The 16,885-nt window shown below is 38.6% G+C and overlaps 1 protein-coding gene across 2 annotated transcripts in view; it reads left to right on the top strand.

Moving 5' to 3' along the window:
• The window catches only part of LOC124606267 (centrin-1-like), a 136,471-nt gene extending 128,931 nt beyond the window's left edge, over positions 1-7,540 (top strand). For both annotated transcript variants that reach the window (XM_047138246.1, XM_047138247.1), the window contains exon 5: positions 6,960-7,540. In XM_047138246.1, coding sequence (XP_046994202.1) covers positions 6,960-7,049 — 90 coding nt within the window. In that variant the 3' untranslated portion in view covers positions 7,050-7,540. The remainder of the gene's footprint in view (positions 1-6,959) is intronic.
• Positions 7,541-16,885: the final 9,345 nt, after the last annotated feature.

The raw sequence follows: 16,885 nt of genomic DNA, 5'->3' as shown, positions 1-16,885 counted from the left end.
ATGGCTTGATAATAAATAACAAATTCAATAAATAGTAAATTCAACTGAGAAAAGCAGACGACAGAACTGCTGAAGCGTTTTAACAAATCTCCATTTGCAATGCGAATTGCGTCAGACATAGGGGATATAAAAATGAAAAAGCTGGCATACTATGCTTACTTTAAATCCATAATGTCATATGGGATTATTTTTTGGGGTAATTCATCAAGCCTAGCTAAAGTTTTCCAGGCACAAAAACGTGCAGTAAGAGTTATATGTGGTGTGAACTCAAGAACATCCTGCAGAAACCTGTTTAGGGAACTATGGATACTAGGCCAACTCCTTCTCAGTAGAACCAACTTCAGCACAATTTCAGTGCTGTAATGTGTTCATTGTAAATAAGTATTACATGTTTACTACCTTATAAATAAATAAAAAAGCCTTTTTTATTTTAAATTCGGTGCATTAGTTTGTAAAATGATTCTATCATATAGTGTTCATTAAAAAATGATGATCATTCCACTTGGGACCTGTGGAATGGTACATTAGCTTATTTGTTTGAGTTGTAAATATTTGTAATGTATTATTGTTTTTCTGACATTTTCTACATCCTGGAGGACCTCCTCACTATGGATCAATTTGAATGAAAGTAAATCTAATCTAACACACACATCCATGCTCGAGGCATGATTCGAACCTGCAACCGTAGCAGCAGCAGCATGGTTCCGGACTGAAGCACCTAGTACCGCTCAGCCACAGCAGCCAGCTCCTATTTTTGAAAATACAAAACATTAATCCACAATGATCAAACATTGCTGTTAGCAGAACTTCTGCTTCACATTTACTACTTTCTTTGTTAGTGAAATGCTGTTGATGATACTCTGACTCTGATCAGTTACTGTCATAGGTACATTTATTGTTGTTATTATTATTATTATTATTAGTAGTAGTAGTAGTAGTAGAAGTAGTAGTAGTATTTTCCTCTTCATAGACAACTGTCTGCAGCTGTTAGATAATTTGAAAAAAAGAAAAGCATATTTGTGCCATCAGATGTACAATTGTATGTCTCTTCTCTATCATTTTCAATTACTACAATCATCTTCATGAGAGAAAAGCAGTATGCACAAATCAACCGAACATACATTTTCGTTATTTTTGGACCAACAAAGTGTAGAACATACATGATTGCCATAACATTTTGTCTTAATACAGTCCATATAAACATGCTGTGTCTTCACACAATAGCAGTAGTGCACACTTTTTACATGGAATTATCTGTCTAGTTTCAAAGTTTAAAACAGTATGCCATTCCCTGCATCACTAATACTTCTTACTTTTATTTCCTTTTGTCACCCTAATTCTCCTGATGGGCAAGTAGAAACTTCTCTTCTATAAAAGGCATTCTTAATAGTCATATGTAAATATCATTCTTCATAGAGACAAACAACAATGACATAGCCGTTACTTCTCATTCAGTTATGAATGTTTTGGTTCGGCTAAACGAGTGAATGGCTAAGGACTTATTTCATGAAGTATTTCAGTAAACTGAGAGGAAATAGTAACAAATGTAGGCTAAACAAGGAATGTACTATCCATACTATGCAATGACTGAAAACCATATTTTGTTTAAAGGTAGTCTGAAGCCTGCTTGTCTGATACATGTAACTGAAAGTTACCACAGTTGGAACATGTTGTATTTTGCTAAGAAAAAATTATTATTGTAGTTATTGCTCCCCTTTACAGATGCCATTCACACATTACTGAACATGAGTGATTAAATGTAATGAGAGATTTTTAAAGACTGTACTAAAGACTACAAAATTTGCTGACACTTAGTGATTTAGTGGAAATACTGCTGATATGGAGATTAATATGGGAATTAAGAGTATCATGAATCAAACATAAACCGAGGTGACAAGTCATGTGATAGCGATATGCACATACACAGATGGCAGTAGTACCATGCACACAAGATATGAAAGGGCAGTGCATTGGCGGAGCTGTCATTTGTACTCAGGTGATTTATATGGACAGGTCCCTGACACGATTATGGCAGCACAACAGGAATTAACAGGCTATGAACGTGGAGTGGTAGTTGGAGCTAGAAGCATGGGACATTCCCTTTAGGAAATCATTTGGGAATTCAATATTCTGAGATCCAAAGTGTCAAGATTGTGCCGATAATACCAAAATTTTAGGCATTACCCCTCACCACGGACAACACTGTGGCCAATGGCCTTCACTTAGCGACCAAGAGCAGTGATGTTTGCATAAAGTTGTCAGTGTTAACAGACAAGCATCAGTGTGTGAAATTACCACAGAAATCAATGTGGGACCTATGACAAATGTACCTGTTAGGACAGTGTGACAAAATTTGGCATTAATGGGCTATGGCAGCAGATGACCGATGCAAATGCCTTTGCTAACAGCACAACATTGGCTGCAGAACTTCTCGTGGGCTCATGGCCACATTGGTTGGACCATTAATGAATGGAAAATTGTGGCCTGGTCAGATGAGTCCTGATTTCAGTTGGTAAGAGAAGAGCCGATGGTAGGGTTCGAATGTGACTCAGACCTGATGAAGTCATGGACCCAAGTTGTCAACAAGGACTGTGCAAGCAGGTGGTGGCTCCACAATGGTGTGGGCTGTGTGTACATGAAATGGACTGGGTCCTCTGGCGCATCTGAACTATTTGAAGACCATTTGTAGCCATTCATGGACTTCATGTTCCCAAACAACAATGGAATTTTTATGAATGGCAATATGCCATGTCACTGGGCCACAACTGTTTGCAATTCATTTGAAGAACGTTCTGGAAAATGTGAGTGAATGATTTGGCCGCTGTGGTCACCCAACATGAATCCCACGAACATTTACGGGATGTAATCAAGAGGTCAGTTTGTGGACAAAATCCTGCACTGGCAACACTTTTGCAATTATGGACAGCTATAGAGGCAGCATGGCTCACTATTTCCGCAGGGACTTCCAACAACTTGTTGAGTCCATGCCATGTTAAGTCTCTGCACTATGCCAGGCAAAAGAAGGTCCGACATGATATTGGGAGGTATCCCATGACTTTTGTCACCTCAGTGTACATGCTGACCATTAGACATATGGAAATATTAGACCATAACAAATTGTATACAGATTAGCCAGTATATTGTAATCATTCACTTGGCAGTGTGTTCACTTCCCTTTGGAGCATAAAATGGCTGCACTTCATAATGCCATTGGTTATACAAATGGCATATGAGCTGAGACAGATTTCACCCAATGTTCCTGTACATGTCACACAATCCCTGTAGATTATACAATCTGGCTTGGGGGTTCTGAGGTGGTGCTCAGTGATGCCCTAGATATCTCAGGTATAATGCCTGGGACAAGAAGTTCAATGCTCTTAAAACACCTACAGTATTAATTTTTGCCTTGTGGTATGAAAACTGTCCTGCTAGAATGTGCCATGATTCCAGAGGGAAGACATTGTTGAATGACTTGATGCGAGTGGCCAAAAATGAATATACACTTAGTCACAACTCATAGCACCATCTGTAACAATCACCAACCTCCAGAGAATAACACTGTCACCAATTGTCAGTGTCTGTAGCATGGTTATTGTGTGATGCAGGCATTCTTTTAGTATATAGGAACCGAACAAAATTATCCCTGGCCTGGCCCGACAGTCAAAAACATACAGAAATAAGGTCTACTTGCCCAGTAGATGTAGAGACAGTAACACAGGCAAAGATGCTAACTCTTTGAACCAATAGTGCCTTCATCTGGTAAAAAGACAACAATGCTATCATTAACTTTTCAAATTTCATATGGTGCACATAGTTCATTGTAAATTTTTCTCTCATCTTATCTTGCTATGTCTCTCTTGATTTTTTTCTATTAATATCTCTTTAGTCATATTTCTTCTTACACTTTTTTTTCACTTTTGTCTGATACCCTCACAGGTGGTGGTATAGACGTTTCTCTCTTACTTTCTTCAGTTCATTTTCTCTTGCTTATATTCAACTGAAAATACATGTGCTTGGATTTTCTCTAATAAAAAGAAACAAAATTAAAAAATGTGCTTCATATCCTAGCATCATTAGCAAGTAAAGCAGAGTCCTGCTAATCTGAACACCGGTAATCTGAATGTTCAGTTAATCGGAACATGAAAAATGCTCATCTAAGAATGGAAAACTGTGCGGTAAACTGCTGTACATACACACTATTTTAATTTATACAGTACAGTAAACACGTATCAGAAAAATTGGCAAGAAAACATTAGGTTTAAACAATGCACAACAATGAAAGAAAAGCTGTCAAACTTACTAAAATACAGTGGACATTTTATCCCTACTTTTTAGATGACAAAAACTCAGTCTTTTTTTTTTTTTTTTTTTTTTTGCATAATGAAGACAGTCTGTTATATGATGCATAGCTTCGCCATCGTCTCATAAACATCAAATCAGCAGGTGCAGCAGTGGGCTGTTGCTCCAAATAACGTAGCGTGAAGTCAAGGGATTCTGCTGCATCACTGTGTGGCACCAGCTCTCCTTTGTCATTTTCAGGCTCATTGTCCTTCCATCACAGCAGTACACTTCTTCCTGGTCTTGAGTCACAGCAGCAACTAAATCAACGTCAGTAAGGTTCTGCACACATACCCCATCTGCTGCCATCCACTCGTCTAGTCTCCTTCACTAGCTTCTTCACATCCAGGGATTGTCTGCATCATTTGTAGTAGATTTTCCTCTTCATTTTCAATTAGGTTGTCCTGAAATTCAAGAGATGTCCACAGTTTTCTCTATGATTTTCTCAGAGTATTTTCTGAAATATTCTGCCATGCCTTAGCGGCCCAATAAACAACAGCCTTCACATTGGTCTTATTTATTTTATCCACTAAAGGAATGCTATCATCTTGGATCAGCATTCTTAAAAATTGTTTCCGTAAATCCGTTTTAATGTTTGCAGTATGCCTTGGTCCATTGGCTATAGAAGTGGTGTAACATTTGGTGGCAAAAACTTCACCACAATTTCTCCATCACATACTTCCTCAGTGCTGGGGTAAGACGGCGCGTTAGCAATAAAAAGGATTGCATGGGGAGACAGATGATTTTCCTTAGAAAACCATCAAACAGAGGGAACAAACTGGCTGTGAAACCATTCTTTGAACAGCTTACCACCCATCCATCCATGCTTTTTTCTGGTTGCGATAATATACGGGCAGGGACTTCATGTTGCAATTTTTAAAAGCTCTGGGCCTAGCATATTTGAAGATCAGCATTAAAGTCAGCTTGTGATTACCAGCAGCGTTTCTGCACATTAATAAAGTCACACGATCTTTGCACATTTTAAAACCAGTAGCATGGTCTTCTGACCTAAAATTAATGCCAGTCTCGTCAGTTTTATAAATTTGTTGGGGAGAATACTTTCCCTCTCTTCTCATATTTTCAAACTAACCCAAGTATTCCTTTGCTGCATCACGGTCAGAAGAAAGCTTCTCTCCAGTAATTGTTAGCTGATGGATTCCATGACGTTTTTTGAATCTGTCCAGCCAACCCGTACTTGCACTAAAAAACTCATCACCATTCATTAACTTGTTCAGGTAAACAGCCTTCTCCTGAACCAGTGCTCCACTCAAAAGAGTTCCGCTTTCTCTTTCCTGCATAAACCAAAGGAAAAGAGCTTCATCCATTTTATCGTACTGGAACTGTTTCAAAGTCTGCCGAATTTTGAGTGTTTTTCCCAAAGACATTGCACAGGACTGTTCAAGCTTCACTTGGTTCTTCTTCCAATCACAAATGGTTGCTTTACAAACATCCAGTTCCGTTGCCAGTTTAGATACATTCTCACCATTGTCTATCCACTTCAAAGCATTCAGTTTTTCTTTGAGAGTTAACATTGTAGGTTTCTATTTACTCATGATGAAAATACGTACACCACTAAACCTGAACGAACACAGTACAACTGTTACGCATGCCAGCGATCGATAACTAACATAACAAAGCACTTTGCGAGCCAACTGGCAGTGCACTGACCTCAGACACTACAAAGGTCTCAACAGTGCACAACAACAAGGGCAGGGAGTGGGAGTGAGCTATTGTTCCCACACTTGTTCCCATTTCTTACCATGGTGTGCTTACTTATCTGCTTGGTATACTTCATGCTAGAAATTCAGCATGGTAATTATGGCTAATCCAAACAAATCTATAATCCAAACAAGGTCCAGTCCCAATTAGTTTGGATTAACGGGACTTTATGTGCTACAATTTTTCAAAACTCAGCAAATGGCTTTGATATATCTTTTATGTAGGACAAAAACAGAGGTGACCTATACATTAATTATTAAGGGAAATATGACAAAAGAGATGTTTCTTGACTCTGGGTTTAGTGTCAGTACCTTCAGTGCAGGCACCACTTATTATTTGAAAAGTAGCCATTACAGTTTTTTTTGTACGTCATGTGTGCTAGTAAAACTGAAGAACTAAATTCTGCTTTCCTGTTAAATTTTAAAAATCATACTGGATTTATATGTTCCCAACTTCAATGATGCCTACAACATTACGCCAAGTGAACATACCCATTGTAACTACTGTTTATGGCTGGATACATCTCAGGCAGCACAATATTAATACAATTTAACCCTATCATGGAATGATCGCCTCCATCTTCTAAGACATTTTTTTAAAAAACACCAGTTTAAAACTAAATTGTAGAGAGAAAGCTTCTTGCTTAAATAATTCAGTTTGTATTCTTGACCATCTATTCATGTTAGAGAAATAAATGAGTTTCTTTACATTATCTCTTGATATAAGAGTATGACAACAACAGTTTATTATGTAACAGAGCACTGTAACTAATTCTTCAAATTAACTGTTGTTTCATTTGAAAACAAGAGCCCAAAAATATAATGTATACACCTACATATACTAATTGAAAGTGTTTCAATGCAACTTTTCACATAGTTGTAATACCTGCATTTTTTTTTCAGGAAATGATTGATGAAGCAGACTTAGATGGAGATGGAGAAGTAAACCAGGAAGAGTTCCTACGAATTATGAAGAGGACGAGTTTAGAATGAGAAAAAATGCACTGACTAGCAGTGCTATTTCATAAAAAGTGTTTATTTGTTTAAATGTAATGTTTTTGAGCTGTGTAATGGGTAATTAAGTTCTTTCATGAAGTTATTAGTATCTTAATTTTTCCTGTAATAGTTGAAGCTCATTGTTGAATAATGTTAAATGCTTTAACTGTTACTACTAATGGTTTTGGGCAGAATTATGCTATTATCAGAAAGACATAGAAAAAAACCTTTAGTAATAGACACAGAAGACTGACAGGTGAAACTTTCAAAACCATGAATCTGCTTTTCAGGCAAGAGAAGGTCTTGCTTATCCCAAATCTTTGTGGTCTTTTGCTGGATAAGTGAACCATTGACTTAAACGCACACTACCTATGCCAAGTTTTGAGTTTGGCGTGTGTGCGTCAGTCATCAGCCACAGCCAAAATAAAATTCTTTTGAAGCAATCCTAGACTGTGATGTCCACCTGTAAAAACGCCTTAATTTATATAATAAAGGAACTATAACTCATTATCCTAACAAAACGTTTCAGACATCGAACTACAAATACCTACTCAGTAGCCCGTAGCATCTCCTTTGCTGCTGATCATGACAGCAAAGCTTATTTGTATAGACTCCAGAAGAGACTGAAAGTGTTTGCATCTCCAGTGACTAGCAACAACTCATGAAGGTTGGTCAGGCCTAAGTTCTAGTTGTACTCAGCTCACTCGACAGCATCCCAGATGGGGACCACCTGTAAGGGGTGGACGTAAGTGTGTCCACTTTCCACCCTCCTCTCTCCACAAAAATGTCATTCATTCTAAACTTTAAACAATGCAAATTATTAATATTTGCAGTTTTTCCACTCTCAATTATTTGTTCAAATAACTTAGGGGAATATAGCCAGGTAATGAATGACCTTAAAAACAGCCAAAATTTCCACAGGAGAAAAAACAATCACTTCCAAGCCACAAGTGATCCTATGAATCACTTTGCATGGCAAAATTTGTATATTCATGGACAGATACAAATTCAGCACTCACCACAGCAGTACAAGTTCATGTGCCAACTACATCTGCAGATGATGAAGAGATTGCAAGAATGTATGATTCAATAACAGAAATTATTCAGATAGTTATGGGAGAGGAAAATGTAATCGTGGTAGGGGAGTGGATTCAATAGTACAGAAAGGAAAACAAAAGTAGGACAATACTGACTGGGGAAACGTCATGAAGCTTTCCACCAAAAGCCTTAGTCCCACCAAAGTATCAGCCCTTGCCAAAGGAACGAAAGACAAGCTTCCTGGTAGAATTTTGTGCAGAGCATAATTTAATTGTTGATTACACTTGGTTTAAGAATCATGAAAGATGGTTGTGTCTATGGAAGGGACTGGAGGACATTAGAAGGTTTCAGACTGATAATTTAATGTTAGAACAGAGATTTCAGAATCAGATTTTAATGTAATACATTTTCAGTGGAAGATGTGTGGATCCTGGCCATAATTTGTTGGCTACAAACTGTAAATTAAAACAAGAAAATGCAAACGGTAGGAGATTAAGAAGATGGGACCTGGATCAATTGAAGCAACCAAAGGCTATTGACAGTTTCAGAGGAAGCATCAGGCTCACTTGACTGAAATGGGAAAGAAATTCAATAGAAGACAAATTGGTAGCTCTGAGAGATGAAATAGTGTAGGCAGCAGAGGACCAAATAGGGAAAAAGACAAGCCCTAGAAGAAATCTTTGGATAACACAGGAGATAGTGAATCTAACTGACAAAAGGAGGGGGGAAAAAACCACACATTCTGCAAATGCAGCAGGCAAAAGGGAATGTGGATGTCTAAGATATGAGATTGACAGAAAGTGCAGAATGGCTAAGCAGGAAGGCTAGAGGACAAATATAAGACTACAGAAGCATGTATAACTAGGGAAAGATAGGTACTGCCTCTAGCAAAATTGAAGAGGCCTTTGGAGAAAAGAGATGCAGCTGTAGGAATATCAAATCAGATGCCTATGAGGGGAAGTGGGGAATAGCCTCATAGACAACAAACCCTGCCTTGCAGGCCTACTACATTTACCACACCCTCAGAAACTCCCTCCCACCACAATGCAGAATCGAGAACCTAAAAATACCTGAAATACACTCATGAACCTTTCTTCCAAAAGCCTTGGTCCTACAGAAGTATCAGTCGTTTCTAAAGGCCTTACTTATTGCCCCACTCCCAAATTCAGTCATGCTGGACTTGTTAAATGTCTTCTCTCCTTGTCCTGCTCCCCATAGTGGAAACACTTTTTTGCCACCAACCTTAACAATCAAGACTCAACCCATAGCCAATGTTGAACTATGTGTGACTCAGTTCACTTTTCCATCCAACTGTAACCCACCCCCACTGCCCCCAAATCACCACCTATTAACATTCCACAATTTGTATCCCTCATTCCATGCCTCACCATCATTCCCCAAATCCCTCAACATGGAAACCAACATTACATCCATAGAAATAACCACAATCCACCACTTAAAAACTGACCCTGACCTTTTAATGCTACATGCTGACAAAGGTGAACCACAGAGATTACCTGACAGAGGGATTCTGCCAGCTGTCAGACTCATCTACCTACAAACCCTGCCGCACTGACCCCATTCCAGAAATCCAACAGGATCTTCAGTCTCTCCTCAAATCCTTAGGCCCACCCCAAAACCTCTCACCTGAGTCTCTCTCTCTCTCTCTCTCTCTCTCTCTCTCTCTCTCTCTCTCTCTCTCTCTCTCTCTCTCTCTCCCCCCCCCCCCCCCCTTTTACCACTCCCTACACTCCTACCTTCTACATGGTTAAGTCCACAAACACAACTTCACAGGACACCCCACTGTGGCTGGTTTCTGTGCCCCCACTGAGAGATGTGAGAATCTCTGATCTTCTCCACCAACACCTTCGGATTATTACCCTTAACCTATCCTCCTATAAATAAGACATAATTGTTTTACCCACCGACTCTCCATAGCTCATATTCCTTTACCACACGGTGCCCTGCTCGTCACTATTGATGCGACCTGCCTCTACATTACATTAATACTTGTTCCATAGATCATGAATACGACATTTTGTAATGATGTGGAACGTATCAGTTTAACATAAACTTTCTTTACACAATACTTTTTTTTCAGTTACTACTTCATATCTAAAAATTCATGTATTGAGTAGAAGGAGCTGTCATTCAGATGTTCTTTTAATTTGTTTTTAAATGTTGGTTGGCTATCTGTCAGGCTTTTAATGCTATGTGGCAAATGACCAAAGATTTTTCTGGCAGCATAATTCACCCCTTTCAGTACCAAAGTCAGATTTAACCCAGAATAGGGAAGATCATCTTTTCTTCTACTGTAGTAGCTATGCACTTCATTATTATTTTTGAATTGAGATGGGTTATTAAGAACAAATTTCATAAGTGAATATATGTATTGCGAAGGTACTGTGAATAGCCAGAGTTCCTTAAATAAATGTCTGCAAGGTGATCTTGGGTGGGCTCTAGCTATTATCCTGATTACATGCTTTTGTGCAATGAATACTTTTTCTCTTAATAATGAATTACCCCAAAATACGATGCCATATAAAAACAGTGAATGAAAATAGGCATAGTAGGCTAAGTTACTGATACATTTATTGCCAAAATTTGCAATAACCCTAATAGCATAAGTATCTGAACCTAACAGTTTCTGCAGATCATCAATGTGTTTCTTCCAATTCAGTTTTTCATCAATGTACACACCAAGAAATTTTGAATATTCTGCCTTAGCAACAGACATCCATTCAGAGTCTCTATTTATCGATGGTGTTATGCCATTTACTGTACAGAATTGTATGAACTGTGTTTTCACAAAATTTAGTGGGAGTCCATTTGCAGAGAACCACTTAATAATTTTGTGAAAGACATTATTTACAATTTCCTCAGCTGATTCTTGTTGTTAGGTGTGATTACTATACTTGTATCATCAGCAAAAAGAACAAGGTTTGCACCTTCCTGAATATAAAGCGGCAAGTCATCAATACATATTAAGAACAATAAGGGACCCAAGACTCAACGCTGTGGCACACCGTACTTGATACCTCCCCCCCCCCCCCCCCCCCCCATTTAGAGGATTCTGCTTGCAGATTATCTGTATTGTTAATTTCACCTTTCTGCATTCTTCCAATTAAATATGAATTAAACCATTTGTGCACTGTCCCACTCATACCACAATACTGAAGCTTATGTAGAAGAATTTCATTAATCACATAGTCAAAAGCCTTTGAGAAATCACAATATGTCCCAATGAGTGACGTTCAGTTAGTCAGAGAATTTAATATTTCATCAGTGAAAGCATGTCTAGCATTTTCTGTTGAAAAGCCTTTCTGAAAACCAAACTGACATTTCGTTCGTACTTCATTTTTACAGATATGTGATGCTGCTCTTGAATACATTACTTTTGGTGAGTTGTGCTGTATCACTGAAACTTAACATTTTTTAAATACACAAGTATAAACATGACATCCACCAAATACGACACAATTTGAAACAATGAAATTAAGTTGGTGGCCGAGTGATTCACCACTGTGAGCCAGTCACAGAGTACAGAGTTCATATGACGTGTGTGTGTGGTGGTGGTGGAGGGGGGGGGGGGGATGTTAGTCTGGGACATAAGAGCAAAGCTTAAACTACTGTGACTAAGCAATGATGCCTATTATTGTTGTGAGAAATATTTGGCATTTTTTTCTGAATATGTCTTGATTTCCATATTGATATTTCTGGCGGTATGGTTAAGTTTGTACATAATAGCTAGCACAGCTTAAACGGGGGCCAGTGAAACAATGACATTTATATTCTCCACTGTCACAAATATTTGACTGTTTTTTCTAAAAAGGTCACAATTTCAGAGAATGCAGTTAGCCTTTTTTTCATCTGTGCCCCCCCCCCCCCCCCCCAAATGTGTTGTGACTGCCAAGGGTGTGATTAGGCTGAAACACTAGAGCACAGCTTGAATTGCCACGAAATACCTAGTTGTGGTAATGGACTGATCTGTTGTTTTGTTTAGCAAAAGGTCTAGGTAAGGTTTGAAGGTAACAGTTTGGTTGTGAGTTGGCAAAGCCAATGAATGTGAAAGCAAAAAATATTATTGTGGTGACAGACTTACCTGTAGCCTGGGGTGCAGCAATGAAATGTGTGCTCTTTCTTGTCATGATTTGGCTACTTTCTTGAATATGTTGCACTTTCTGAGGTTGTGGATAGGCAGGAAATAAGGGCACAGCTTCAATTGGTAGTGAAAATGCTTATTACAACTTAGATTACAAATTTCCTGTTTCACAATATGGTCAATTTTTAAGCACAGTTATAGCTTTTTGTGGCTAGTTCATACCATATCTTCCACGCTCCCTCTGCACAATTTTACACTTCTAAATACTTAAATGCTGTATCGATTGTTATGGTGTATTGCGAAATCTGTATCATTTGCCTAGCCATATTTCAGTCTTTAAAATGGGTGATGTTTCCTGGGAAAGGTAGCTGTCTGTACAATGAGTGAAGCTACATTATGATCATTATGATGGTGCACAACTTTTTGCAAGGCTTGTGGATTGCTGGAAATGCCATGTTCCAACCAGCTTTTCGCTGAATGAGGATTCATTCTGCTGTTGGTACCGACAAAAGGAATAGAAGGATATTCGCATGGTCAGTGTGCAATGCACATTCAAGAGGAACGCGTGGATCAGTACTTGGACCTGTAATTCACAAGTGACAGTTCAAAAAAATCTCTGTCTTATCTGCCATGTCGGTCTCTGTGTGTTATCTAAAGATGGTGAAACTTGTCACAAATGTTGGAATGTGTATGAGTATGGTGACAGACTGGTCCTTCCTTCTGTTGTGAAGTGTAATGCCAGTGGGCAAAGAAAATAATTCACAAGACTTAAGAGCCTGTAAGTTCATTCCATTTCACATCCCTACAAAGTGTTACACCGTGTATTTGTATGAGTTGGCCAGTTCCAACTATTTGTTTTTGAAGAGCACAATTTTACACTTCTAAATATTTAAAGCAAATTACTAATCTTTGCGCCACTTTGAAATCTTATCAAGTCATGAATGAATACACAGATCCTGTACTTCTTTAAGATAAGACAGGATCCACAGGTGAGGATAGTAATTGAGGTACCTTTGGTACCAGTACCACAGGGACATGACTCTTAGGAGCTCTTCCAATACACCGATTTGCAGTGGCTGCCAATCGTTTAACAGTAGTCAGGACGATTCCCAGCTGCTTATGAATATCAGCTATCCCATCCCATGTTTGAGAACAGCATCCACAGTGGGGCTGTATTTTGGCTGGTGCAATGTATAACAGTTTAAGCTGCTAATTATCTTTTAATCTGTTGAGCTAAAAACTTACTAATCCCCTATACAGGGTGTATATGCGGACAAGGAAAAAAAATTCCTGGATTTCCCGGTTAAAAATACACTTTCTCCCTCGTGAAAATACACTTTTTCTATGTTAAGTGACTGTATACTTTTCCTCGGAACTGTAAAACTTATCAGTCCTTTGAATGGTTATGTTTCATACACAGGCGTATAATTTCCGGCCCTTTAGAAAATGAAACTCAGGGAAAAAAACATGTTTTGGAAAGATGTCTGGTGTGCAGCAACATGTACACTGCATATTTTTGTATTACGAAAGTGTAAATGCAAATTCCATCAAACACCGCATGTTACTTTCCGAAGCATTGGAATCGATATTGCGATGTACATTTATAAGCAAGTCATAGCTCGTGTCACGTGATCTCACCAACCGATGACAATGGATATTCAGAGCATAGGACATGTGATGTAGTCACCCAATAGCAACATCACTGTTAAATAGCACAAACACATAAATAGGAGAAGTTAATGGTTTAAATTAATATGCATAGTGCTGCTACAAGAAAAGAAAAGCTTTCACATATAATATTGGTCTCGAAGATTAATAAGCTACAAGAGAAGCTTAGCTTTCACACGTAATATTGGCCTTTTTCTGCGCCTTACACTATAAGATACATCACACAAATGTGCCACTAAAATTTCGAACAATGACATAAATGTCTGGTCTTCTAAGCGGTCAGTACTCAAAGTGTTAAGTTTTAAATGAGAGTCAAAACGCTCTGTGTTTAAGAAATTCATCGCACATTCTCACACATAACATAATTCATCTTGCGTAAAAGGAAATTTAGTTTGAAAATAATGCTTTTCAAATCACCATTCACAATATTTTTGTGAGACCTGTTAGAAATAGGTTAATTTGAGCAGTTGCCAGAAAGCGCCTGATAACAGGCGTCACCATGCTTGCGCAGCTATGACGACGCAGGAAGCCTATATGGTCGTATGTGTATAACATTAAAAAATTATATATAAAAACAAAGATGAGGTGACTTACCGAACAAAAGCGCTGGCAGGTCGATAGACACACAAACAAACACAAACATACACACAAAATTCAAGCTTTCGCAGCAAACTGTTGCCTCATCAGGAAAGAGGGAAGGAGAGGGAAAGACGAAAGGATGTGGGTTTTAAGGGAGAGGGTAAGGAGTCATTCCAATCCCGGGAGCGGAAAGACTTACCTTAGGGGGAAAAAAGGACAGGTATACACTCGCCACACGCACATATCCATCCACACATACAGACACAAGCAGACATGCTCCAAGAGCATCGGAATTTTGTGAACCATACTAAAATGCATAATTCGGCTTAAAGTGCACATTTTTATGTCCAGATTTGGATGTAAATTTTCTTGGAGTACCAGTACTGTATTATCTCATGTTTGGTTCTTTATTATGGCATAAAGCCATACGTGCTAGAAGGTGAAAACATGATCTTGAACTATAGCAAACATTTGAAACTAGCTAACAATGTGCAACTAAACACTTTGTTTGAAATACATTGACTGCCTCAGCAGAAAAATTAATAAAAGCCAAATTTCTTTAGTAAATTGACAGAAATAACTTCACTGTTCTGCAAGGCAATTAATGCTTGACTATCAGAAAGGTGGAGATAAAATAAAATCTGAATTCTATAACATATTTCAATGTTCCGTAATCATGTGAATGCATTTTAATTCACTTGATAGCTCCCGGCCACAGAAATCCACTTTGTTTTCATTTGATGTGAGAGCAATAAATGAAGAGGAAATGGCAAAATCACTAAATGCAAACACGGGTCATGTGGAGGCTACCCACCTCCCCACTACAACTCTGACTACTCTGTGCATCAGTGCCGGATCTACGGTATTTCCGAACCAGGGCAGTAGTAGACAGTGGCAGGAGCAATACAAGATGGTGGCGCAACCCACTCGCTCGAGCATTTGTTTGAGGAAATGTAAGATATGTTATTTGATCTTAAGTGTGTCAAAGTGCAGTGCCATGCCTCTTCACACAGCATTCTTCTATCATACGCCACTGTATTTCGCTCTGTGGAATTCAAACATGTAATACTTTGTAATGGGAGCCATCAAAATATATTCAGGTCAGTGGAAATTAAAATGTCCTGTGGTGCCTCTCCTGCTCCCACTAGGCCGGTTTGACATCCTGCCCCCTCTATCGAAATTAATAGTATATGGGATTATTTGTAACCGGGAGGACATGAACTCTTCAGAAAATTTAAATTTACACTCTTTATTGCCTATTAGCTAATAACTTCCTGTTTTATCTCACATAAAATTAAATATAGATCATAAGCAAGTGACTGCATGTGAGATCGCTCTCCAAGTTTTTATATATTTTTAGGTTTCAGATACATATTTTAACGGTTTTTGTGATAATATTTACTACATAAGTGACTTATTAGTGGTTTCTTCATTCACCTCTGCCTTTCTTGTGTTGTGACCTCATATTTGTGAGTGTTTCGCATCGAGCAACATAACCTCTTACCTGTATTTACATTCCGCACTGACCAGTTGCAGCTGTAGCGGCACATCGAAAGCTAAGTACTAATTAATTGTTTGTGTATAGTGGTTTATTTAGGAACTTTAGTAGTCTTCAACTGGAGTTTTTTGTTTTCTGGTGAAATAATTTCGGAAGAACCTTTTGGGAACTGTTTTCAGCTTCGTTACTGTGTCATTAGACGTTTGATTCTCTTTCTGTATTAGTCTTTTGTTATATTCACATTTGCCGTTTATTAATACTGTTAATAATAGTAGTTACTTCCCTTGTAGAGTAAGTTTGTGATTATTGTAGTCAGGTTTTTAACATCTTCTTATTGTAGTAGCGGAACTTAGAAAAAGTAAAATTTTACCATGAGTGAGAAGTGTGGGCTTTGCCGTAGGTTCGTGAGTAGTGGATTGCGGTGTGAGACTTGTTCGAAGTATTTTCACTGGTGGGGAATGCAGTGGGGAAGCCAGTGGGCATTCTGGTGAGATCCTCTCCTGGAAATGCAGGTTATGTAGCAAGAGTAAGTTAATAGAGGAGCAGGAGCGTAAGATCTGTGCCCTTCAGGTGCAGTAGAAAAACGCACAGGAGGAGCTAGATAGGATGAGGAGGGAGAAGGGGGTTGGGGAATGGGAGCTGGCTGTTGGCAAGAGATCTGCTAGGAGAAGAAGATTTTCAGATAGTTTTACTATTGATGTTTACAATAGATATGACCAACTGTCAGAGTCTAGTGGAGCGGAATCTCTAGTAGCTATAGATGTAGGAAGTATGCAGCAGACCTCAGTAGTTACGGTGGCTAGAACAGTTGCAAAGTCGAAGAGGAAGAAGAAGGTTCTGCTGTTAGGTAGTTCTCATGCCAGAGGTGTAGGCCAGCAGTTGCAGAAAGTGCTGGGGAGTGAGTACCAGGTCACCAGTATTGTGAAGCCTAATGCAGGATTGGCTCAG

The sequence above is a fragment of the Schistocerca americana genome, chromosome 3 (assembly GCF_021461395.2).
Source record: "Schistocerca americana isolate TAMUIC-IGC-003095 chromosome 3, iqSchAmer2.1, whole genome shotgun sequence".
NCBI lineage: Eukaryota > Metazoa > Arthropoda > Insecta > Orthoptera > Acrididae > Schistocerca > Schistocerca americana.
Note: the sequence above shows the minus strand (reverse complement) of the source record. Positions and strands in the feature narration are given on the sequence as shown.